The 26,347-nt window shown below is 49.0% G+C and overlaps 1 protein-coding gene and 1 long non-coding RNA gene across 4 annotated transcripts; one reads left to right on the top strand and one right to left on the bottom strand.

Moving 5' to 3' along the window:
• Positions 1-1,187: 1,187 nt before the first annotated feature.
• RNF122 (ring finger protein 122) lies at positions 1,188-19,000 on the top strand. Of its 3 annotated transcripts, none has more exons than XM_044934401.2 (6): positions 1,188-1,603; positions 9,533-9,689; positions 15,382-15,427; positions 15,672-15,750; positions 17,296-17,378; positions 17,863-19,000. In XM_044934401.2, the coding sequence occupies exons 1-6, from the start codon at positions 1,579-1,581 to the stop codon at positions 17,908-17,910; spliced, it is 438 nt and encodes a 145-aa protein (XP_044790336.2). In that variant the 5' UTR covers positions 1,188-1,578; the 3' UTR covers positions 17,911-19,000. The 3 variants fall into 3 exon arrangements, with proteins under 3 accessions (XP_044790336.2, XP_006079057.1, XP_006079058.1); XM_006078995.4 differs by having other exon boundaries at positions 1,189-1,603; positions 15,672-15,713; XM_006078996.4 differs by having other exon boundaries at positions 1,189-1,603; positions 15,672-15,713; positions 17,299-17,378.
• On the bottom strand, positions 17,041-19,543 carry LOC123331113. Its single transcript, XR_006547579.2, has 2 exons — positions 19,002-19,543; positions 17,041-18,085 (listed from the first exon to the last, which is right to left on the bottom strand). It is a non-coding gene; the product is annotated as an uncharacterized LOC123331113 (long non-coding RNA).
• Positions 19,544-26,347: the final 6,804 nt, after the last annotated feature.

Consider the following 26,347-nt stretch of genomic DNA (forward strand, 5'->3'; position numbering starts at 1 on the left):
GGAATTAAGAGATTCAGTCTTTCTTCTAACTACTGTTTATTCAACACCTGTGTAGTGCTAAATGCTGAAGATGCTGCCCTTATGATATTGCCAATGTCAATGTCTGGGTTTGATTCTGCTATTCAGGAGCCTAGAGCCCTGACAAGTCTACCTGAAGCTTAAACTGATGGGGGTGGGGGGTGGGGGGCAGGAGGAGAGGATAAGATGACAACTAAAGCACTTTTCAGATTCCCCTGCTTTAAATCTTGGCATCAGTTCCTCTTTCGCTTTTTATTTTGTTCTTAAAACCTTTATTTTAGTCCCAACCTGGAAATAACTCAAAACATCCAACAACAGATGAAGGAAGAAGTTGTGATGCATTCACATAGTGGAATTCTATTCAGCAACTTTATTACTAACTTACTTAATGATTTTATTGGAGTGCAATTGATTTACAATGTTGTTACTTTCAGATGTACAGCAAAATGATCCAAATACATATGTGTGTATATATTCTTTTTCAGATTTTTTTTCCATCATAGGTTATTACAAGATAGTGAATATAGTTCCTTGTGCTATACAGGTCCTTCTTGTTTACCTAGTTCATGTATAGCAGCATGTTTCTGTTCATCCCAAAATTATAATTTATCCTTCCCTCCCTTTTCCTTTTGGTAACCATAACTGTTTCTGTGAGTCTGTTTTATAAATAAGTTCATTTGTATCAATTTTTTTTTTTTTACAATCTGCATATAAGTGATATGGTATGATATTTGTCTTTCCCACTTCACTTGGTAGGACAATCTCGAGCTGCAATGCTCCCTCTTTTAGAGCGAGAATCGTGAGAGCCCGCCACCTAAGACCACGTCCTTGCCCTCTGGACAGAAATGGGACCACTCCCTCGAATTGGCTTTCTCAAAGAGCCAGAGAAATGCTAAACAGTAACCGATCTGGTGGACGAAAACAAGGTGGCATTAATTGTTCACTTTCCTCCAGGTCCCGAGCGGAGGAGGCTGGCTCGGGGCTGCTCGGGCCAGCGCGCCGCCCGATCGCCTCTGGACTGAAGGTGAAGGGGAGGCGCCCAAGCCTCAGAGATGCTCCCCACACTCGGATGGGGTGGATCTGCAAGTAATGCCAGGGGCCGGAGGAAGGCTCCCATTGGCTGAGGGACGGTGACGGGAGGGGCACGGGGGCAGTATAAGGGAGGGGGTGTGCGTGCACCGTGTCAGTTTCGGAGTCTTGGGCGTCTCACCTCCGTGCGGCGGCGTCCAGGGCGCGCCTCTGCCTAGGGCTATTTCCTCTCCTCTGCCCACCCGGCGCCCCGCAGCACCCCCCAGCCCCCGGGCCCTTCCTGCCTTTCCTCCGCAGTCCTTAGAGCTGGGAGACTTTTCTTTCTCTTTTCTCTTCTCTCCCCTTTGTGGCTCCAAAAACCTATCGCGCCGAAGCTCCCGGCTCCGGAGGGAGTTCCACTTGCAGGGGAAGGGCGGCCGCCCGCGCAGCGCACCGGCCCCTCCTGCGACCCCACCGGCCGGCGCGCCCACCCCGCCTTCCCGCCCCGCACCTGCCTTCGTTCGCCTGAGGAAGCCAGCCGAGAGTTCATTGATGCACCCATTCCAGTGGTGTAACGGTGAGTCCAGGGCTTTGGAGGGGTGGGCGGAGCGGGGGCACAAGGGACATGGGGCTGGCTGGAGACGAGGATGGGGGGGGGGGGGCGCCAGGTTTCAGATCGGAGGGCTCCTTCTCCCTCTCGAGCCAAGTTTTTACTGCAATGGGACCGACGAGGAGGCGTCCTGGCGCTCAACTCTGCTCTGCACAGCGCGGAATTTGAAAGGCGGGGGGGTGGGGATCCAGGTTTCACTCCAGGGCCTAGAAGGATCTCTCGGGCGGGCGGGGGTCGTGGGAGCCGAGGGGTTCCCGGCCTCTGTGCGGCGGCTTCGCACTCGTACCCGCCTCCCTCCTCGCCTTTGTGCGCTCAAACTCTTGTTCTTTGTTGTGGTCGTCGGCGGAGAATTAAATCCGCGCTCGGGCTCGAATCTCCTAGAGGGAGCTCAAGTTCCTGGTCTGAAACTTTGCAGGCTATTTTAAATATGTATACAGTGCAGCGTGCAGGACGGGGCGTGGGGGCGGCTTCCCCTGCGCCTTTGTTGGCTTCGCACCGGCTGCTCGGGGGCTTTGTGCCCGGGGATGACGCCGGATTAATGAGCGTGCCTTTATTGGATTGATAAAGCCGTGTAGATCTCCTGGCGCCCGGCTACCCTTGAATGCAGGGCTTGCCTGGGCATCTGTGCTCACTGGCCCCAAGGCCAGACCACGGTACCAGCTCCTGTGCCTCGGTGGTGTCCGCCCCTCCAGACCCAGTCTCCCCTCCCTCCCCAGCCTGGTTGATGCTAAGTACTTAGGCTTTTTAGCAGTTTCCGTGACTACAGGTTGGGCTTGGGGCTGACTCCTTGTCCAGGCTACCTGAAGAGACGCCCTTCTAAGCGGGTCAGTTCAAAACTTTGGCTGCTAATACCCTCCAGTGACCCTGGGATCTTGACTGCCTTGTTCTAAAGCTTGGAGAGTTTCTGGAGAAAGGGGGGGAAGGGCGGGCAGGGGCCGGGGGCAGGGAGAAAGAAGCAGCTGGCCTTATCTCTGAGTAGGGTAGGCTGGCTAGTTAGTGGGGGGGAAAGAAATCCATTCTTGAGAGGAGACTCTTGCCAGATCTCGCATTAATTATTTCAAGAGGCTTTTGTTTTAAGGCAGGGTTTGGGCAGCCTGTGTATGAGGGGCTCCCATCCCCCTCTTCCTCTAGCTGGTAGGATCTAATTTCCTGAAAATGAACCAAGCTGTGTGTGTGATCGGAGGCATAGCTGGAGTGGGGGTGGGGGTGGGGGTGGGGGTGGGGGTGGGGGAGGACAGTGAACCCCCGCATCTGGGAAAGATTCCCGTTGGCTGGGAAAGAGAAGCATTTCCCAGATCCCCTGGTCGTTCTTGGCCAGCCCTTCTCTTGACGTCACTCCAGCTCCCAGCCCGCGAGCTGGGGGATGAGACATTCTGATGTCAAGGCTTTCATAGGTCGGGGGAAACAATGGAACAGACTTCAGGAGAAGAACCGAGGTAGCTAGCTGTCAGTGAACACTAGCCCTGCTTCTGGGCCGCCCCCTTTCATAGGTTTTTAGACCCGCAGAGCACTTGCTGCTTCATCTTTCCACTTTTTAAAACATGTATTTATTTTTTGTTGATTTATAGTTGACTTGGGCTTCCCAGGTGACTCAATTGTAAAGAATCACCCTGCCAATGCAGGAGACATGTGTTTGATCCTGGATCAGGAAGATTCCCCTGGAGGAGGGCATGGCAACCCACGCCAGTATTCTTGCCTGGAGAGTTCCATGGACAGAGGAGCCTGGCGGGCTGCAGTCCATGGGGTCTCAAAAGAGTTGGACGCGGCTCAGCGACTAAACAACAGCACAGTTGACTTCCTATGTGGTGTTTCTTTTTACTTCTTAAAGTGATGGAGAAAGGACTGTTCTCCGACTCCAGGGAAGAAGCAATCCCTCCCCAAACACCTTTGTGATAAATATCTGGAGCCTGTCATTCCTGGGGTTAAAAATTCTTTCCTTATAAGTTTAGATAAAAAGCTACACCACTGTAAGCTTTTAGCCCAGTGTATTTTTTGTCTACTTCTTTGATCAGAATGCAAGCAAATGGACCATCTCCTCTTAGCCATGAAGCTCTTCTCACCCACACCTCTTTATCATAGAAAGTCCCAACTCGCTGACTCAATCCTGGAGCCCCAGGGAAAGCCTCTCGGCAAGATCAGATGATCAAAATAAACTGATACACTGCTGAGGCCGGAGTGCCTTCAGAGTGCGTACATGCAAACCCTCTGCGTTATCTATGGTCATTGCCATGCAAGGGAACCAAATGAGGTTCTTTGGGACCCTATGGATGCCAGGATACAGCAGTGGAAAGGTACATGGTGGAATTTCCCTGGTGATCCAGTGGTCAACAGTTTGACTTCCAATGCAGTGGGTGTGAGTTCAGTCCCTGGTCAAGGAACTGAGATCCCACTTGCCTCCCAGCCAAAAAACCAAAACATAAAAGCAATACTATAACAAATTCAGTAAAAACTTTTTTAAAAAATAAAATAGATACATGGAGAGTCAAGGCAGATGGAGGATTAGACTCTTACAGCATCAGCTGTTGATGAGACGGGGCTGGGGGAGATGTGCCTGGTGGGAAAGAAGCCTCTTTGGTATGGAGGACAGAGTTACCTGGAAGACGATCCCAAACACCATTTTCCAGAGTAGACAAAAAGTTGTTCCTGCCAGGCCAGTCCACCATGGTGTCTTCCCGGAAAAATCAATCTCCTTTGGCCCACAGAGATCAAATGTTTGAGCGGAGGGTGAAGAGGTGGTGAAAACTTTCTAATCCATGCCGGAGGCTAAGAAGCGGGGGTTTAGCAAAGTTTAGTAGCTAATTAATTTTTTCCCAGCTTTAACCCAAAAGTCTCTCTGGACAAGAACTACTTTTACTTTTTGTTTCCCTACAATGTCTAGATCAGTGTACAAGTCAAGCCAGCAAGCAGTACTTGTTGGTTGACTGGTCACCCGTCAGCTGAGGGCAGTTTCTGGGCAATTTTCCCAAACTTCAGTCTCCTTACTTTGAAGCGGGATCTTTTGCCAAGAGGACTAGGCCGCCTTGAGAAAAATCAGGAATTACTTATCTGTTAACCAGTTACTGAAAAAAAGCCAAACGTGAGGGTAAGTGAAGTCACTCAGTCGTGTCCTACTCTTTGCGACCCCCTGGACTGTAGCCTATCGGGCTCCTCTGTCCATGGGATTCTCCAGGCAAGAATACTGGAGTGGGTTGCCATTTCAGTCAAAGTACGAAAGTTTGCTATCCTCAGACCTAGGAGTGCTCAGGTTTGTTAGAACTCTCTGTCTCCGATCTCAGAATTGTATGTTGTTGTTCAGTCGCTCAGTCGTGTCCGACTCTTTGCAACCCCATGGACTGCAGCATGCCAGGCTTCCCTGTCCATCACTATCTCCCTGAGTTTGCTCCGATTCTTGTCCGTTAAGTCGATGATGCCATCCAACCATCTCATCAGTCACACATCTACTGTGTACCACACGCATCTACTATGTACCACACTTTCCACGATGGAAATCTTTGTGTCTGTCTTCTTCCCTAGACTGTAATATCATCTAGTCTTTCCTTCCTTTTTCCTTCAGTGTCTGTCATGGTACTTGTCATGTAATCAGTGTTTAATGCATGTTTGAGTTAAATGAAGCTGATTCTAGGAACTGTAGGGCAACCTAAGACAGTCAACTGAGAGTGCTGGAGCCAGAACATGTGATACAGGCTGCGAGCCCTGTAGAATTCGAGCTGGGGTCTGGGCAGGCGCGGTGAATATCACAAAGACCAGCCTTGGGGGACTTTGGGAAGGGAGAGAGAGTTTCAGGCAGAGAAAGCTGCATGAGCAAAAGTTTGGAGGCAGGTGAAGACAGGGTTGGGCAAGAAATAGAGAGGAGACTTGTTCACCTTGGGTGATACTGGGGGATACTGAGTTGGGGAGGGAGAGAGAGGACCCAGCGCATTCTTGTTTGGGAGCACTAGAAGCCTGAGTTTGGTAGATCATCGTAGAAAAACGGAGTGGGAGGATATGCCAGACATGTGGGCTAAATTAGAGGAGGGACTAGACATCAATTAATAGGGACTTGGAGTAGAACTGGGCTCCAAGTGTGTTTGGAATAGAGACTTGGCAGGAGAGTTGGCATACAGTCTGAAAGAGGTTTGGAGGGGGCTTGTTATATTGGTCACTAGATTGATCTCAGGGATGAAGAGGGTGGAGATGTGTGAGGTCAGAGATGACTCCGGTCTTTTGAGTCAAGTCTTCTGCGGAGTTGGGGTCGCAGCCTTAATTATGGTATAGCATTTCAAAGTATATTAATGGCTCCTAACCACAATGTCAGGAAAGCACAGGAACCCGTATTGAAGGCCTGAGTCCTCCTCCCCACTCTCCCCACCCGCCCACTCCTCCACGGCTTGTGAGATCTTAGTCCCCACCTCCTCACTCCCCTTACCTTCACCAGGGACTGAACCTGTGCCCTCAGCAGTGAAAGTGCAGAGTGCTAACCACTCAACTGCCAGGGAAGTCCCCGTAGGTCTCTGAAGCCAGGCCTTCTTAGCTGTTTGACTATAAGCGTTATTTAATGATTGAGTCTTTTTTTTCAAACCCTGTGGAGAGGGCGGGAAGAGTACATTTCATGGTGATGTATTACAAAGGTTCAGTTGGTAGCATGAGATGTGTTTGGCTGGTAGCGTGCGTAAGGGCTTCCCGTGTGGCTCATCGGTAAAGAATCCGCCTGCCAGTGCAGGAAACTCGAGACATTCGATCCCTGAGTCGGGAAGATCCCTGGAGAAGGAAATGGCAACCCAGCATTCTTGCCTGGAGAATCCCATGGACAGAGGAGCCTGGCATGCTACAGTCCATAGAGTTGCACAGAGTTGGAAACAACTGAGTGAATGAGTGCACACACACACACACGTATGGTGAAGTCTAGCCTTCCTGTCCCAACACTTTCTGAAATCCAAGACTCTGAGGCTTACCTTTCAGATTACTGATATTTTTGCCTGCTAGCAAGAAAAACCACTCACCTGATTTATGGTTAATTCCTTTTTCTTTTTTCCCCCTTATAACCATAATAGACAATTTTCTAACCCTCAGGACCAGTGGTCCCATGAAGTAGCTCCAGGATTGATTTTTCCAGCCACTTGACAGACAACATCTTTCATTCCTCCTCTTTCCTTGTCTTCTCTGCCACCAGCTTTATATTGAACTTCCCTCTTACCAGCTGTAACTTGGCTTCCACCATTCCAAATGCTTTGGAGAGATGTAACCCAAGAAAGGAAAATCTTGTCTTTATAGCAGATGTTCTCCTCTTTGTTTTTCTTCAGCCAGAACCTAATCATGTACCTTTGTTAGTGGTGGTGTCATTTAGTCTGTGTGACCCCATGGACTATAGCCCACCAGATGCCTCTGTCCATGGGATTTCCCAGGCAAGGATACTGGAGTGGGTTGCCATTTCCCTCTCTTCTCCAGGGGATCTTCCCCACCCAAGGATTGAACCCCCATCTCCTTCTTTGACAAGCGGATTCTTTACCGCTGAGCCACCAGGGAAGCCCAATCACATAGCTACCCCAACACCAAACCCTGGCAAAAGCAAGGTGATTGTCACCTTCAGATCAATCAGGATTTATTCCTGAGTCACGTGAGTGAAGCTTCTAGTGGCCACCTGTGCTTCCCACACTGAAGGGACCTTGTTAAAACGTAGATTCTGATTCGCTTTGATGGAGGCTGGCTTGAGATTCTGTGTTCTGCAAGCTCTGGGGACGCCACTGCCATTAGCAGACTGCATGGTGAGGCTTTGAGTAGAAAAGGGGAGGGAGGCCAGGAAAAATGAGCAGCGGCTCCCCCTCCCCCACCCCCGCCACATTCTGGAACGCGGGCCCAGACTCAGAGTGAACAATTTCTATTCTGGTCTGGGTGCAGCCTGGCTTCTGGAGCAGGTGGCTTAATAATGACAAATGACCTTTGCAACTTCGCTTTGCAATTTACAAAGCATATTTCTTACACCATAGTCTTCGGTCGCCTCTGCACTTTGCTTGTTTTCCTGTGGCAAAGGGGAGCTTTTTAGCAAGGTAATTTCTCAAAGGTTGCGTAGCTAGGGAGAGGTGGGATTGGAGCCCAGATGGATGTTTCCTCACCTGAGGCTCTTCGTCTTGCTAGTGCACCCTAGGGGCTTCTACCAGACGGAAGTGAGTTTTCCATTTCCACCCACTGCCCGATTCCTTGATCCCCTAGAAGGAGGTGCAGGTTGAAGTACCATGTGTAGGATCCCGTTTCCTAGATTGATTAAATCATTTACCCAAGATCATGTCACTAGTGTTAGGACGAGGGTGTAAATGTAAGTCCCTGGAATGTAAATTGGTGTACCCAGTATGGAAAACTGTAGAGATTCCTTAAAAAACTCAAAGTAGAACTGCCACATAATCTAGCAGTCCCACTTCTGGGTATTTACCCCCCCAAAAAAACACGCATTCAAAAAGATAGTTGTACCCCAATGTCATAGCAGCACTGTTGACAGTAGCCAGGACATGGAAGCAACCTGAATGTTCAACATGTGAATGGATAAAGAAGATGTGGTTCACACACACACAGACACACACACACACACACACACACAGACATATATACACACACGCACACAGACATGCACACACACAGACATGCACACACATATACATACATATACACACATATACACATACACATATACACACAGACATACACACATAAACACAGACATGCACACATACACATACACACAGACATACACACACAGAGACATGCACACACACAGACAGACATGCGTGTGCACACACACACATACACATACACACAGACATACACACATGCATGCACACACATACACACATATACACACAGACATACACACAGAGAGACATGCACACACACACACACACATATACACATAGACACACACAGAGAGACATACATACACACACACATATACACATACACACAGAGAGACATACACACACATACACATACACACAGACATACACACACATACACATACACACACATATACACAGACATACACAGACATGCACACACACATACACATACACAGAGACATACACACATACACACACATACACACACAGACATACACACATACACACACATATACACACAGACATACACACAGAGAGACATGCACACACACATACACATACACAGAGACACACACACACACATATACACACAGACATACACACACACACACATGCACACATGATATTGGGTTGGTCCAAAAGTTCATTTGGGTTTTTCCATACAATGTTTCAGGAAATACCCAAACAAACTCTTTGGCCAATCCAATATAATCATGGAAAACTACTCAGCCATAAAAACAGAAGAATGAAATAATGCTCTTTGCAGCAACCTGGATGGACCTAGAGATTATAATACTAAGTGAAGTGAGAAAGACAGAGAAAGACAGATACCATACACTATCACTTATATGTGGAATCTAAAATATGACACAGATGAACTTGTTTACAAAACAGAAACATACTCACAGATGCAGAAACATAGAAAACAAGCTTACAGTTCCCAAAGGAGAAAAGGAATGAGGGAGGGGTAAATTAGGAGTTTGGGATTAACAGATACCAACTACTGTGTATAAAGTAAATAGCAAGGACCTACTGCAAAGCACAGAGAACTGTATTCAATATTCTATAATAAGCCATCATGGAAAAGAATATGAACAAGAATACATATACGTATATGGATATCTGAATCACTTTGCTGAACATCCGCAGTGAACACAACATTGTAAATCAATTATGCTTCAATTAGAAAAAAGTAAGTCCCTGAGTAAGAGGCTTGCCATTTCTCGCTGCATCCTTGCTCATGCAGAGTGACATCAGCCTCGGTAGTAAATTTCCCACTAACATGACACTTGCCCTCTCCTGTTCTCTGCAGGGTGTTTCTGTGGCCTGGGACTGGTGAGCACCAACAAGTCCTGCTCAATGCCCCCCATCAGTTTCCAAGACCTTCCCCTCAACATCTACATGGTCATCTTCGGCACGGGCATCTTCGTCTTCATGCTGAGCCTCATCTTCTGCTGCTATTTTATCAGGTGGGTGGCTCGCTGTCTGACCTGGGGTCCCAGGGAGGGGGAGGTCCAGGAGGTGACGGCCATAGGTAGGGTGAACCGAGCGAGCCTCCTGTTGCAGAATCACCAGCCTCCAGCTGGGGCTCCTTGCTTTGAGGACAAGACTTAGCCTGCCATTTGCTGGCCCCCTGAGGCCTGCTGTTTCTATTTGCATCAGCCTATCAAGTTGTCCAGCGCATACAAGGTCAGCATGGATCAGCCTGCATCCCGCCTGCTGGCCAGTTCCTCTCATGTTGCCTAGAATGACCAAGTAATATCATCAGTGGTCCCTCGCCATCTCTCTCCACCCACTCACACCCTCTGGGTGGCCAGGGCTAAGGGAGTATCATTCCACCAGTGGCATGACCCTCTGCCCTCCTGGGAAATCCTGTTATCATCCTTCCAGATGCTAATATTAGCAAGCTGGTGTCTGCAGAGCTGCCTGTTTGTACTGCCTCTTACATTTGAGGGAATAAAAACTGAAAACCATCACTTCTTATCGCGTAGGGGTCCAGGGAAGGATTGGAGCTTAGCAGGGTGAGCCAAGCTCCAGGAACTGTTTTCTTTGCTTCTAGACAAGGGAATTGGTGGCTATCTTCTATCAAAAATGTAGGGCATGCCTGGTATTCAGGGTGGAAAATACAGTAGTGTTTCTGAACTAGGGCACCCTATGGGTATTAACAATTCCTCATTGTGTGGGTCTGTCCTGTGCATTGGGGAACATTGCACACCCCTGACCAGTAGAATGTCATGGAGCCATTGTGATAAAACCAAGCCACACGCCCACACACAGACACACACACAAGCATATGATTACCCAACGCCTGGGTAGACGGACATCAGCTGGGGTGTCTAGTATCTGATCAGATCATCTAAACAGATTAAATTAAGATGAAGGCCAAAGGAGTTCCCATTCCCCACAGAGATATCCTGGTGGGTTTGAATGGCTCGCTTGGTGGGAGGCTGGAGGGTTAGCAGAAGCTTGTTTAGCAGACGCTTGTTCAGATTCCTCATGCCGAGGAGCCCCTTCTTAAGAAGGGGAAGTGCCCTGGGGCCCTGCTCTCCTTTGCTTCTCATCCACTGCCTCAGCCCTTCTTCTTTTCTCCAGACTTTAAAAAGTCCCCGGGACTGGAATTTTCCACTTACAAGGCTTTTTGCAGAGAAGGTAGTGGTTTATTTTCCCCTCTTGTACCACTGAGTCTGAAATTTGCATCTCATTAGTAAAGTGAGGGTGTGGGTAGATTTCCGGTATCTCAACACCCGCTTCCACACCCGCCCGCCCCTTTCCCCCAGCTGAAGTTTTCTTCCTCAAACTTTTCGTCTTCCTGACCAACAACCACCTCGCTCTCCGCATATGAAGCAATGTATGCAACTCCCCGGAGACAGAAGGTGGAGGCATACCCAAGATTTATGTGCGATGCTGGCAGGAGGCTGTAAAAGCAGGCTGTGTCTGGCCCCTACACACACACACACGCATGCGTGCACATCCCTGCCAGGCTGCAGAGGTGGTCAAGAGAGGAAATTCTACAAAATCACTCTGAGCCAGTAGGTGGGAGACCCAGCTTCATTTCCCAGTTCTGCCACTAACAGGTGTGATTTTGGGGTTTAAGCTCCTCTTTGCCCAGGACTTCCTTGTGTGCCAGGCACCATGCTGACCACCTTGTGAAATGTTCATCTGCCTTAGTCCTCAGAACTGCCCTCCAGTTTCAGTATTAGTCTGCTTCGTAAATGAGGAAACTCATGCTCAGGCGGTTAAAGATGAAGTCCTTGTATCCAGAAAAATGGTGAGATGGGCTTGTCTGATGACAGTTAGCGAGGGTCTTTCGGATTCCGGATGTTGGCCTTCCCAGATTCTTATTCCTTGAACGGGATCATCTGGGCCTCCCGTGGCCACCCGCAAGCAGCCAGACGAAGTGGTGCTATAGAAGAACGGGCTGGGAGCTCGGTACGGCGGGTTTATTTTTTTTTTTTTTTGCTTGGCTGGAGTTGGTGACCACATGATACCAGAAGCTTTCCCCCCCGCCGTGGGGCTGCTTGGCACCACCTGTTTTCCTTCTGCAGTCATCTGCCCCTTCGCCACCCCGCCCTCTGTCCTGCAGCCCAAAACCGGTGTGACCCTGGCGTCTCATGGTTCCTCAGCCTTGCTGGTATGTGGCAGCCTGGGAGCGCTTATATATAGAAAGACACACAAGCACAGAAGCCACTTCCTCTGCCTGCGTCTCGGTTTCCTCCTCAGCCAAAATAGGCCTGTGACCCCCCGCTCCCGACCTGCTGAGCTCATCGGCCCAACTCCCCCGTCTTCCCTGACCCCCCCGCCACCCCCCCGCCCCACCCCGCCGCTAGGAGCAGGAGCTGATCTCTGCCCTACACAGGATGGAAGGGGCCCCGTGAAATACAAATCGGGCAGGAAAGAAACAACTCTTTGCAGGACTTGCCCGCATTGTTTGTTGCAAAAGGGGAAAAGCCAGGAAGCGCCCACTGGCAGTGGCTTGAAATGGGCTCATTGAATTCAGGGTATTTTTAGCTGCTTTGCTCACCCCAGCAGCTGAGAAGGCCACCTGTCCCGAGTTGTTGGCACTCCATCCCTGCTGGGATGGCCCAGGATCTCTGCTTTTTTGTTCTCCTTTTCCTTGCAACCCTTTTGGCCCCGTTTCATCCCAACCTCTACCTTCCTAATATGGAAATCTACAGGCACAGTGAATCTAGAGCGTGACTCTGAAGCCTTCACTGTTCCAATTGATGGTCCTGGGCTCTCAGAGTCAGCTTCTGGAGAATCCTTGGGTAAGACCATTAAATGGAGCCAGCCAGACAGAAGGGCCCCCAGGCGTCCTATGACAGAGCAAGCAGAAAGGCACTGCGTGTACTGCCTAAGTGTAGCCATGCTACAGGCGAAGTAGGTGAGGCTCTGGAGATGTGACATCCCTTCTTTCTGAGCCAGGAAGCCGGAAGGCTTCTCGCCACTTCCTTATTTACTCTGTACATACCTGCTATAAGAGCAGCAGTCTCTCCCTCAGAAGGCAGCTCTGGGCAGCCTGGCAACGAGAGCACGTTTCTTCTTCCCCAGATGAACCCAGTGTCAGGCAGGTGGCCCTTGATCATTTAAGTGCATCCTTCGTTTTGAGTGCATCCTTCCCCACCCCTCATTTAGAAGCGGGGACACAGATGCAGGTGTGTATAGGAACGTGTGCAGGTAGGGGTGGAACAGTGGGAGCGCTGGTTAGACCCTCAGCCTGTCCCTCCAAGGACCAGAAACCCCACTCCGATGAGGGAGGAGTCGAGAGTCGAGGGGCAGACAGCGGCGGTGCTGCTGGGTGCCCAGCCCCAAGGCCGAGGGACACTGGCCCCACCCGTCCCCTGACCTCCTGTTAGGAGCCGTGGAGGTGGAGGCCGCCGGCTCTGCCCCCAGGCTGTGCACCAGGCTTTCTGCATCCTTTGCTCTGGTTCCAGCATCTCTGTGTTGCTCTTGGAGCATCTTACCTTGTGCATGCCCTTCAAATAAGGCTAGTGATTGAAGATTCTCTTCCTCTAACTCAGACCAGCTTTTTTTTTTTTTCCATGCCAGCTATTACAGGCTTTGCGGGTCATATGATATCTGTCTGAACCACCCAGCCCTTCTGTACAGAAGCAGTCATAAAGTATAAGTGTGGCTGTGCTCCAGTAAAATTTTATGGCAAGCACTGAAAGTTGATTTTCATATAATTTCCACATGGCATGAAATATTCTTCCAATTCCTGCTTTCAGCCATTTATGAGAGTAAGCACAGTTCTGTAACCAACAAGGACCTACTATATAGCACACAAAACTCTGCTCAGTGTAACGTGGCAGCCTGGATGGGAGGGGAGTTTGGGGGAGAATGGGTCCGTGGATATGTATGGCTGAGTCCCTTCACAGTCCACCTGAAACTATCACAATTGTTTGTTAATCTGCTATACCCCATGACAAAATAAAAAGTTTAGTTAAAAAAAAAGAATAAGTACAGAGCTTCCCTGGTGGCTCAGTGGTAAAGAACCCACCTGCCGTGGAGCAGACACGGGTTTGGTCCCTGAACCGGGAAGTTCCCACGTGCCGTGGAGCAGCTAAGCCCGTGCACCGCAACTTCTGAGCCTGTGCTCTAGAGCCTGAGAGCCGCAACTGCTAAGTCCACATGCTGCAGTTGCTGAAGCCCACGCACTCCAGAGCCCCTGCTCCACAACAGGAGAAGCCTGAGCATCAAAGCGAAGAGTAGCCCCCACGTTCCCGCAACTAGATAAAAGCCCTCGAGCAGCAACAGATCACAGCCAAAAATTAAATAAATAAAATTATATATATAGGAAAGTACAGTTCTTCACTTCTGGGCCTTATGAAACAAATGGTTAGCTGGCTTTGACCCTCAGGAAACCATGATTGGCCACCCCGGTCATAACCTGGTGGTTCTCTGATGTCTTCTTCCAATAACACAAATCTTAGGTAGAAATGATTCGTGGGAGAGAAAACTCCATCTGATCCCCAGGTACAGGAGACCATAGAGCTCCCTGCACGGTGCAGAAGGTTTCTCTCACTGAAAATAAAAGAGCAAAAAAGTTTTCAGTGTACCATCTCGGTCTCGGCCATTGGCACAGTAAGCCATTCAGAAAGTTGGTGGCTTGTTGATTGAAAGGGTGTTTCCCAAAACCCCATCCTATGCCCAGGAGCATGGTGTGTGCCACCTGATTGTGAGGCTGGCCACAGTTTGTGTTAAAGAGCTCAGGCTCTGTCATCAGGTCGACTTTGGTTAGAATCCAGGCTCTGCTGCCAGGCAGCTCTGAAGTTTGGGCAAGTTACTTAGCTTCTTTGGACTCCGTGTTCCTTGTCTGCCAAGAAGCACGTCTGTCCCTCTGGAAGGTGTTTGAAATTGATGAGCGCGGATATGGATCTATATCGGTAGAGATCGACGCCTAGGAAATCCCCCATCACAGTTATGCTCCTGCAATTAGTAACGGCATGTTCTGGTCATTGTGTTCTGGCCAGTGAGAGTCTGGCTGTATGCAGGCCACCAGCTTGAAACAAAAAGAGGAAAACAAAGAAGGGATTGCCTGTGTTGCCCTGGTGCTGTGAAGGGGGAAGCGTGTGCTCTGCCTCCAGAATACTTGTGTTCTCCGGGTGGAAAATTCCCCAGGCTCAACAGATGTTCTCCTGCTGCCCGGGCTTGGTGGAAATAGCCCTCTTAAGAGTGTCTACCTTCCGGGACTTCCCTGGAAGTTCAGTGGTTAGGGCTCCTTGCTTTCGCCACTGAAGGGGGCAGGTTCATCCCTGGTCAGGAACTAAGATCCCACAAACCACGTGGTATGACCAAAAAACAAAAACAAAACTAACTTTTTCACACTCAGCAAGCAGATGGTTGATCTGTCTAGTTGGGGAGCCCAAAGGAAGTGACCGTCCAGGAAGGAAGGTGAATGAACTTTTAGGGTGCTCTGCCAGAACCCCCACCCCCAGTTGAGGATAGGTGACAGTGAGTTTTGAGGCAGTTGAACCTGAGTCTGAGTCCTTACCCCACGCTGGTGACCTGCAGAGACTTCTATGCATATTCTGTGTCTACGGGACGCACCTCCCCACCCCCAGAAGGAAGTCCCAAGCCACCGGCCTGTCTCTCTTGCTCTGAATGGCTGTTTGTGCAAAGACATAATGACTTCTTCTCTCTCTTCTTTCTTGCTCCGCCCAGCAAACTCCGGAACCAGGCACAGAGCGAACGATATGGATATAAAGAGGTAAATACAGTCCTCATTTTGTCCTAAGACCTCTCCCTGCTCCACCACTTCTAGCCCAGCTAGAGATGGCCGGGGGAGGTGGAAGGCACAGGGCGGGGCAAGATGAAGCTGGCCTGTTCTCCCCTCGTGCCTAGGGAGAGTGGGGGTCTCCCTGGCTGGAGCTGGGGGCTCCCTTCCTCGGCTGATGCCACCTGGCTCCGTGTTGGGTTTCTTCTGACCCCAGGTCTCCCCTCTTTTTTCCCAGGTGGTGCTTAAAGGAGATGCCAAGAAGTTGCAGTTATATGGGGTGAGTGGCCTGGGGCAGCAGGCGGGGTGCCCAGCAGGTAAGGCAAACCTTCTCCAGGTCTGAAGACCTTTTTAGGAACCTTCTTACTCCCTGCCTTCTGGTCTTCTTGGGCCAAATAGAAGACACGTCCCAGGAGATGATCAATATGCAGGATCTGTTATGTCTGGGACTGGCGCTGGCAGAAAACAAAGGGGGTCACCAAAGGGTTTGGGTACATGGTGACCTGTGACCCCAGGAAACCCGCTAGACATAATCTTACCAGGGAGGGCAGTATGACCACCCTGGGCCAGACTGTACTAACTTTCCCTGCTCGGTGTCCCCATCTGGGTCCGAAAGGGGTCCCCTCTGTGTGTGCTCTGTCCTGGCGACTGTGGGCCTGACATGCGGGTCCAACCCTCTAGTTCTCCCCTGTTCCCCTCCATCCTCCCCCCCACCCACCCATCACACCCACTTTCTGGGACCCCTCAATTCCCAACTCTGTTAGGACTAGACCATTACTTCTTCCTTTCCCACCTGTGCCTTTGGGGTCACCTAACTCATGTCCCAAGACTTCCGTCCATAACCACAGGCACTCGTGCAGAGAGCACGTGTGTGGTTGTCCGGGTGTGGGAAGAATCACGGATCTCATCATGCACAAGACTAGCCTGGACATGGCCTCATTTCGTCTGTCTCTTTGGGGTCCATAGTCACAATGCCCCTAAGTTCTGATGTTTCTTAAGCTCTCCTCCAGAAGAGGAAATGCAGCTGGGATTGAGGGGTTAATATACTAGGATGCAAGGCTGGCTTTAAAGAATGGAAACCATACACCAGAGCCCCATCCTTACCTCTAGTTATGGCTAAGTGCCCCCTGGTCGAAAGTCCTAGGCTAGAAAGACTATTAAAAAAAAGGATGAAATAATGCTATTTACAGTAACACTGGTGGACCTAGAGATTATCATGCTAAGTGAAGTCAGACAGAGAGAGATAAATACCATGTGATAACACTTACATGTGGAATGTAAAATATGACACAAATGAACTTATCTACGAAAGAAAAACAGACTCACAGACACAGAGGGCAGGTTTGTTGTTGCCAAGGGAAAGGGTGGGTAGAGAGGGGCGGATTGAGAGTTTGGGATTAGCAGATGCAAACTGTTATATGTAGGATGGGTAAACAATGAAGTCGTATTGTATAGCACCGGGAATATATATAGCATGTATATATATTATATACTGAATATATATAGCATATATTCAGTATGCTAAAATAAAGCATAATGGAAAAGAATATGAAAACTAACATGTATAACTGAGTCACTCTGCTGCACAACAGAAATTGACACATTAATAACAATTAAATGCTTTTTATCTGTATTTGGCGTGGGAGCCACTAGCCACACTGTGGTTGTTGAGCACTTAAAATGTGGCTGCCGTGACCAAGGAACTAACCATTTAATTTCATCTACTTGGATCAGTCCGCCGTGGATCGTGGCTGCTGCGTGTCAGGGTTAGTCCTCTCTTGGGTGGAGATGGGGTGATGTGACTGAGGATTCAGGGGGAGGCTCCTCCCCGTCTCCTCTCACACGGCTCTCTCTTCCCACAGCAGACCTGTGCCGTCTGTCTGGAAGACTTCAGGGGCAAGGACGAGCTAGGTGTCCTCCCGTGCCAACACGCCTTTCACCGCAAGTAAGTGTCCGTCGTGGGGCTGTGTCCAGATGCCTTGGAGCGAAGAAAGCAGGGAGCATCTTCTAGAGGGGGGCTTCCCAGGCGACACAGTGGTAAAGAACCTGCCTGCCGAGGAGGAGACTCAGGCTCGATCCCTGGGTCGGGAAGTTCCCCTGGAGAAGGACATGGCAACCCACTCCAGTTTTCTTGCCTGGAGAATCCCATGGTTGGAGGACCCTGGCGGGTTACAGTTGGTGGGGTTGCAGAGTCGGACATGACTTGGAGACGGAACAATAACAGTCTTCTAGAGGCTCCAGTCCCTGTCCTTCCCACACACCCCTTGCTGATGCCCTGCATCCTGTCTGCACACCAGGCAAGCCAGAAGGGTTAGACCAGGGCAGGGATGGAGAGGTTCTTGTCTTGAGAAGCAGCGGGGCTCTATGAAGGGGCAGCCGGAGCACGCTGGTATCTTCTTAGGGAGTAACAGGTCAGCTTTTGCCCGCAGGTGTCTGGTGAAGTGGCTGGAGGTGCGCTGTGTCTGCCCCATGTGTAACAAGCCCATCGCTGGCCCCTCCGAGGCCTCCCAGAGCATCGGGATTCTATTGGATGAGCTGGTGTGAGCGCTGCCTCTGTACCAGGCTTGAAGGAGACCTCTAGCTTCGTGGGTGCCTGGTCCTTCCTCGCATCCACGGTGAACAAGACTGGTGGGTGGTGAGGGTCCCAGTCACCTGGAAGGGAGGGGATGCCGGGCTGGTCTTCCACTGTCAGGGTGAGACCAGACTCACCCCTGCCTCCTGAAGCCTTCCTCCCTGTTACCCCGTGCTGATGGCCTTGCCTTGCCGGGACTGGACTCTGCCTGCATTGTCCCTGCTCTGGGAACAGAAATCCACTCCTGTTTAGCCAAGAACTTGGAGCTCACCCTGCCTTGAGGGTTTCCCTGAGAAGGACGAGCTGCCCTGATCTCGAAGAAGGGGTGTGATGAGCTGTGCCCCGCCTGTGATCCCCCCCACCTCCTTGCCACCACTTCCCGAGGAAGGTTAGAAGGCAAGGGGGGAAAGACGGAGGAACCAGGTGCCTCCAGTGGAAGCCGAGGAGGCTCTGTAGGAAATCGGGAAGCGCGTGGACATGCAGAAGAAGAGTCAATGTTTACACGGGACCTGCAGAAACAAAGGCTGGCCGGCCGGCCTGCTGACTACAGTGGGGGGTCGGGGGGGCGGCTGGGGGGCAGCCGCAGCCCTCTCCTAGCATCTGAGGTGCTTAATCCATTCACTGTTCCTCGGTTGATCTCAGAGCTTCCTATTCCATGTTGGCGTTTGAGCGCCCCTCCTCACCCCTCCCAGAGGAAGGGCTTTTTCTACACCCAGGTGGATTCCCCAGGGTTTTTTTTTTTTTTTTTTCTTTTCTAAAGGAGCAAAAAAGGGCCTGGGGATGAGGGGCTGTCTGAAGGTTAAGGTCGCGACGGACACCCTCTTTTCCTTTGTAAATAGTATTTTTATACTTCATCCTCACCATCTCAGGCTTTATACATGGAATCCTCCAAATGGAAGGACTGGGGGCTTTCTCTGTTCCTTCCCCCAAGTGGGTGAGGGTGGGAAAAAGGTATGTATTTAAAGAAAATTAAATTTAATAACAAGTTTCTCTAACCTCCTGCCTGTGGTTGTGGCTTGTGTCTGTTGGCCTTTTGGTGCCAGCAGAGGGAACAGAATCCTCCAGCAGCGTCTTCCCACTTCCCCTGTTCCCAGAGCAGACACGCACACAGAGGTTCCTAATCCTTGCCAAGGAGAATTGGTATCAGGTTAGTATCTGTCTGGGCTTCCCAGGTGGCTCTGTGGTAAAGAATCTGCCTGCCAATGCAGGAGAGACAGGTTTGATCCCTGGGGCAGGAAGATCCCCTGGAGGAGGAAATGGCAATCCACTCCAGTATTCTTGCCTGGGAAACCCCATGGACAGAGGAGCCTGGCGGGTTACAGGCCATGGGGTCCCAAAGAGTTGAAAATGATTAAGCAACTGAGCCAGCATGTAGCATCTATCTTTTTAGCATAGGTTAGGACTAACATCAATGTGCTTGAAAACCTAAGCCAGGCTCACTCAAGTGATCTCTAGAATTTTTTTTTTTTTTAAAGCCAGTGTATGGCACCAGAGCATTCCAGCTACCAAGACTTGTCATTCACAGAATTGTCCTTGTAACTCACTGAACTCTTTAAAAAAAAAAAAAAAGCCTCTATGGTACCATAAAGGCTTGATTTCTTTTGCTGCTAAGACTGGCTCAGACAGTAAAGCGTTTGCCTACAATGCGGGAGACCTGGGTTCGATCCCTGGGTCGGGAAGATCCTCTGGAGAAGGCAATGGCAACCCACTCCAGTACTCTTGCCTGGAAAATCCCCTGGATGGAAGAGCCTGGTAGGCTACAGTCCGTGGGGCCGCAGAGTCGGACACGACTGAGTAACCTCACCTTCACCTTAGCTGAGAATCACTGACCCATCCCAGCCTGCGCCACATCTAGAAATACTACGTTGTTAACTTTTTAACAAATTTTATTTATTTTTGGCTGTGCTGGGTCTTTGTTGCTGCATGTGGGCTTTCTCCAGCTGTGGCAAACTGGGGCCTGCTCTTCATTGTCGTGCGTGATTTTCATTAGTTGCCTGAGCCATGTGGGATCTTAATTCTCCAACCAGGGATGGAATGCAAGGCCTCGGCATTGGAAGGGTGGAGTTTTAACCACTGGACCTCTCCCTTGCCACTTTTTCATTCACACTCAGGGTAACGCCTCTACCCACTGCTCATTGCTACCACACTCTACAGGGTTGGCTCTCTTCTTCATTGAGAGCATCACTTCCTCTAGTTCCGCCCACTTGCTGTAGTACCGTGAATACAATGAATTTCCTGAGCAAAACAAGAGTCCTCCCCCTCACTCTTGCCTCAGCCTCCCATTGGACGCATCAAGAGAAGGAGGTGGGAAACAGGTGGTCTCGAGGTGGGGGGAGGAGGGGCGGTCTCAACCTCTCCCGCTCCTCTCTCCCCACCCCCGATTCATCTCAAGGAAAGCTCCTCAGGGTTGAAGTAAAACTGGAGTGCCAACAGGGGAGTGTCTGTGTTGCCGATTTGCATAGCATTGTTCTGAAGTCAAAACAATGCTAGGAATGGTAAGGTATGCCCTTCATGGGTTCCATGCAGCTTGGTAGGATGGTGCTGCAGCAGAGATGGGAACGCAGGCTAGTTTTTAGCTGATCAGATGGGATGTGGTCAGTAGCTGATCACCAGCTAAAATAGTCACAGGTCCCAACTCCATAGTCATGTGTGGTCTTGTTAGTTCAGCATTTCTAGAAGATCTACTCCCTAGGCCAGGCACTGTGTCAGGTGTTGCCGGAAGACAGGTCAGCCCTGGCCTTGGGGAAGGGCATAAGTGCACTGTAATTTGGGTCAGGAGCTCGTCTGATAGACCCTTAGCTTAGACCCTGGTGTGGAAGTGACTGCAGAGGTGCCTGCAAGGTGGGGCTTGCCAGTAATGTGGAGAAAAGAATACAAGAGTTAACTACCTGTAGGTGCCGGAGACCACACAATCCATGTGAAGTTGGGGTGAGGGAAGGCTGGGGATGAGGAAGGTCTCTATGGTGCTAGAAATCTGGAACTCGATAGCCTAAGAATCCTGCTGCTGCTGCTGCTGCTAAGTCGCTTCAGTCGTGTCCGACTCTGTGCGACCCCAGAGACGGCAGCCCACCCGTCCCTGTGATTCTCCAGGCAAGAACACTGGAGTGGGTTGCCATTTCCTTCTCCAATGCATAAAAGTGAAAAGTGAAAGTGAAGTCACGCAGTTGTGTCCGACTCTTAGCGACCCCATGGACTGCAGCCTACCAGACTCCTCCGTCCATGGGATTTTCCAGGCAGGAGTACTGGAGCGGGGTGCCATTGCCTTCTCCAAAGAATCCTGAAGTTTCTTTAAAAATCTGGGCATGGGGGCTTCCCTGGCAGTCCAGTGGTTAAGACTCCTCCCTTCCAACCTGGGATGCGTGGGTTCAATCCCTGGTCGAGAAACTAAAATCTCACATGCCATGTGGCATAGCCAAAAAAAAGAACCTGGACATCAGTTGGCAGCAAAGTCAATGGTTTTCTAATCTGAGCACAAAATATTCATGGGCAGTTACTGTGCTGAGTAGTTCCCATTACTGAAAATTTGCACCCTAAATGTGTTTCAAGGAGTTAAAGGAAGGAAGCTGAGTGATAATCATACATACCAGGATTATGACTTCAGTGAGCGTATCTATGGTGAGCAGATACCATCCATCAGTCAAAAGATAAGGAGCACTTACCCACCAAGTTCTTTCACAAAATACATTTTGCTTTTCTTTCAACGTATATCCCTCTGAGTTTGGGATCAGGAAAGGAATGTTGAAAGCACATAATTTCGTACTCATAATTACAGATACAAGCATCAAAACCAAGGCACAGACTTGAATCCTGCATATCTAAGCATCGTTGATTTTCATGCTCCACATAGCTTGGGTAGCAGATTGCTTGCTATGAAGATATCAAAAGGAGCAGGTGCTTTTAGCTCCTGGGCTGATGCAGTTGTGGAGGACAGGAACTCCAGGTCACTGTCAAATGGTTTGTGGATGTTTTGAAACTCTGCAATGGATTGTTTCTTTTAAAGAAATCTTATGGATCCACCATTGACAAAATGCATAATTAAACTCGGAGCAGAATTTGAAAAGCACTGACTTGGATGGGATGCCCTTGCATGGGATAACTGATGTTGATGAACTGTGCCTTCCCATACCCCCTCTCTCCCATCAGTTCCTCCATCCGCACTGGCCCTTCTCACTGGGTCCTTTGATGCCTGCTCAATTGCGCCATGTTTCCCCTATAAACCTAACGCAACCCCTGCTTTTCACTCTGCCACTCTATTCTGTCTCTCTGGGCATCAAAATAACACCTGGAGTGCCCTTGACCGTATCCCTCACAGGTGAAGCTTCTTTTAAAGCCATACACATGGTTTTAGAGGGACAGATGTGACCGAATTGGGGGCGAAAAGGACAAATGGATGACTAATCATGCAAGCCTGTACAACAAAGCCATTCATGGGAAAAGAGGCAAGCTGTGTACCGTGCCCCAGGCCAACAGTGGCATTCAATTCCCACTGATCCGATTTTATAAAGCATCATAGGCTTCCTCCTTGATAAACTGGCAGACTCTAGACAGGGAGGATGCCACCGATGTCGCCTTCGTGCTTTGTCATAGCCCTCGATCCTGTCTCCATATGACAGTCTCAGCTACAAACCAGAGCCTGCGCTTGGCAGACAAAGGGGAAACGAACAGCACCTGGAGGCCCAGGATGACGGCTGCTGACCGTTCATCACCACCTATCAGCTCCCCACTGGTGCGGCAGCCCAGCACATTTTCCATTTTTTCTTTTTGTCCATGTCTCTCAGCTTATGAGATCTTAGTTCCCAGACCAGGGATCCAACCCGAGCCCTTAGCTGTGAAAGTGCAGAGTCCTAACCACTGGACCCCAAGGGAATCCCCAGCACATTTTTCTTATCCATCCTCTCTTCTTTCTCTTTCCTTTCTTTCTCCCTCTTCCTCTGTTTGAGGCTTCCCTGCTGGCTCTGACGGTAAAGAATCTGCCTGCAATGTGGGAGGCAGATTCAATTCTTGGATCAGGAAGATCCCTTGGAGAAGGGAATGGCAACCCACTCCAGTATTCTTGCCTGGGAAATCCCACAGACAGAAGAGCCTGGCGGGCTGCCGTCCATGAGGTTACAAAGAGTCGGACACAACTGAGCGACTAACACTTTCCTCCCTTTACCCTCTTTTTCTCCATCCCAGCCTGTTCTCTGGTATGACACAGAGCCCCAAAGCCATTGCAGAACCCTCATGATGGGCTCTCACTGTCATCAGTGGTCCAAAAGATACACCAGTTCTGAGGGGTTGATAGCCAAATGGTTGTGTGAGCAACCCCAGGGACCAGCTCTGAGTTTCTATGTATTTAATATTACATGTGTTCATTAAGTCTCAAGAAGGCAGCTGATAGCCTCAAAGATCCATGGTGATGCTGATAAATTAAGGACATGATGCAATGTGAGAGAAGCCAAGAAATCCAAACCCCAAAGAAGGAAAAACCAGGCTTGCTTCAGTGGGAGACCTGGATCTGGAAACATAGTGGCTGTCAAGTTGGGCATGTTAGAAAAAAAAAAAAATCCATGCAAATCCAAAATGCAATAGTGAAGCTGTACACAGTCCGGGACTCATCCTCCCAGCCTTCTTCAGTATTGAGCAAATCTCTCTGGGATTACTTTGCTCATATTTTATGTCTGCGCAAAATCAAAAAAGCTATAAAAAGGACCATGAGAAAAAAGCTGGAGTATTTTAAGTGTGGATGGATAAAGACCAAGGGGCAAGAACTTAGTGGTGACATTCAATATTATGTTGCAAGTATGCATCTCTATCATGGACTCTGACCTTCCAGAAATGTATTGTTTTCTTTAAGTTATCTTTGACCCTGAGCCACCAATTTTTTCCACATCTGCAGAGCTTGCCTTCCTCCCCAAATTATTCATGAATCAGTCTCACACAAATCAACCCCCTCCCTCCATCCTTCTGAAAAGATGATTCAGCCACAGAGATGTCCATTCTCCAGTCCCCAGAGACCCTGCCTCCATCACTGTCGGTGTCCAGTTTGTTGTGTGTGAAGCTTGTTGGGATGTTGAGAGCGCCATTTGTCCAAGTCCCACATAGTGGCCTTCACGGGCACCATCTCTGGAAGTTACCTGGGAACGAAGAGGCAGGTGCCCAGTAACCTTGGAACCAGCCACTTTGATCCTCTCCAGGCTGAAGAGTCAGTTGTAGAGTGAGTCACCTGCATTCCACAACAAACATTTTGCTATTTCTGTTTTATCCCATATCTATCCGTCTAGCCTTTGTTCATGTGCTATTCAATTGCATTTCAAAGCAAGCTTCAAATACCAGTACACTTTAACAAAAAAAAATTTTTTTGACCACACCCTGTAGCATGTGGGATCTTAGTTCCCCAACCAGGGATCGAACTCTTGTACCCTGCATTGAAAACACAGAGTCTTAACCACCAGACCACCAGGAAGTCCTTAGATACCAGTATACTTATATTAAGTTGTATAGCCAACTTTTTTTAAAAACAAGTGAACTGAGTATAATTAGAAATCTGCCTCGCATATGAAGACGATAAGCATTTTCTGAAAACTTGTGGATACATGGTGATGAATGACTCTGACTCAGGCTGGTTTGAGAAATAACTTAGATATGAAATCATTTTATATTGAAAATGTGATAGTGGCCATAAAGCACCTTTCACTGCCTCAGGTAACATCTCACCTTGCTAAATTATACACTGGGTGTCCAGGCAAAAAGAGGATGAGAGAGACAGAACTATGCATCCAAAGCGTGAGACATCCTTCTCTTCCTGCACATATTAACCTTACTTGCACAGTTACCCATGGAATATTCTCATTTTGGACTTTTTCCACACCCTAAATTTAGCAAGCTAGAATTATCTTTAAGGCGCCACTTGAAGCAACTCTTTGGAAAGGAAGAAGCTAGGGGGTTGGGGGGTGCGGAATTCTGCATTTCCTTGTGGTTAAGATGCCGCGGTCTCAATTTAATTCTTCGACCAAGACTCAGACTCCTCCTTTATTGTATGCTGCGGGTAGAGCAAAAACAGTCTCGCAGCAAATTCATTACAGGTTTGTAAGATTAAAAACGTATACATTCAGATTAAGAAACAGGCCATGCATTCCAGGCTTTGTGTGTTCTGGCCACGGTGCACACTGAATTGAATGATTGCCTTAAGTGTGCCAGGCGGATTTCATTATTTAAAAGGAATCCTCTGTCTGAGTTTTTAATGCCTAAGAAAGTCTTTAAAAGGAGATCTAAGGAGTTTTTCATTCATATACTTTGAAACACAAAAATCTTCACATAAAATCTGTTTGTTTTTTTTTAAGTGCGACATGCCTATAGAATAAAATAAATTAGAAGAAATTTCTTTAAAGCCTGGCTGACAGTGCAAGAAGCTAGCGCAGATGAATAAAGAGCCGTTTTGAATGAACGCGTTTTGCTCATAGTGATTTGTTTTAAAAGGAGTAAGGGCTCAGGGGTTGAGAAACAAATGGTTGCTTGGCAAGAGTCAACGATGAACTGGGGCTGTGTTTTAGGAAACCAGGGGTCCTCTCCCTTCTGCTCCTCATTATGAGGTTAATTTGTTGAGTGGAATAAACAGAGCCAGCACCGGAATCCAAAGAATGGGTTTTAAACCCAACTCTGCCTCTAATTAGCTGGGAGGCACTGGCCTTATTTCTTACTCTCTTTAAGCCTCGCTTTTCTCCTCTGTAAAATGGAGATCGTGGGAAATGCCTGGGAGTGTGGTTAGGAAGAGTACATAAAAGAATGTGTAATAAGGCTCAAAGTCACTTTCAACTATAAGCTCTTTTATGTTTCTAAAGTCAAGTCTCCAGATAAGGGGACTAAGAGACAGAGCTCTCAGAAATAAGAAAGTCTTGTGGGTTTCTCTGAGTTGTCCTAATGAATACAACATCCTTTACGGAGCAGGGACTGTGTTGCAGGTGTTGCATTAATTTTTTTAAAAACCGGGGTATATTGCTTTACAATGTCATGTTAGTTTCTGCTGTACAGTGAAGTGGATCAGCTCTTTGTATACATATGTCCCCTCCCTCTTGGACCTACCCCCCACTGCCTGCCCCATGCCACCCCTCTAGGTCATCACAGAGCACTGAGCTGAGCTCCCAGTACTAAACAACAGGTTCCCACTAGCTAGCTATTTACTCATGTTAGTGTGTATATGTCAACCCTAATCCCCCAGTTCATCCCACCCTCCCCTTCCTCACTGTGTCCATATGTCTGTTCTCTACATCTGTGTTTCTATTCTTGCCCTGCAAATAGGTTCATGTGTACCATTTTTCTAGATTCCACATATATGCATTGATATACGATATTTGTTTTTCTTT

This window comes from Bubalus bubalis, chromosome 1, assembly GCF_019923935.1.
Source record: "Bubalus bubalis isolate 160015118507 breed Murrah chromosome 1, NDDB_SH_1, whole genome shotgun sequence".
Taxonomy (NCBI): Eukaryota; Metazoa; Chordata; class Mammalia; order Artiodactyla; family Bovidae; genus Bubalus; species Bubalus bubalis.

Coding starts and splice junctions, on each gene's coding strand:
- RNF122 (XM_006078995.4), top strand. CDS start 1,579: ATGCACCCATTCCAGTGGTGTAACG. Junction 9,690..15,381: donor TTCTGCTGCTATTTTATCAG/GTGGGTGGCTCG, acceptor TGCTCCGCCCAG/CAAACTCCGGAACCAGGCAC. Junction 17,379..17,862: donor CAACACGCCTTTCACCGCAA/GTAAGTGTCCGT, acceptor TTTTGCCCGCAG/GTGTCTGGTGAAGTGGCTGG.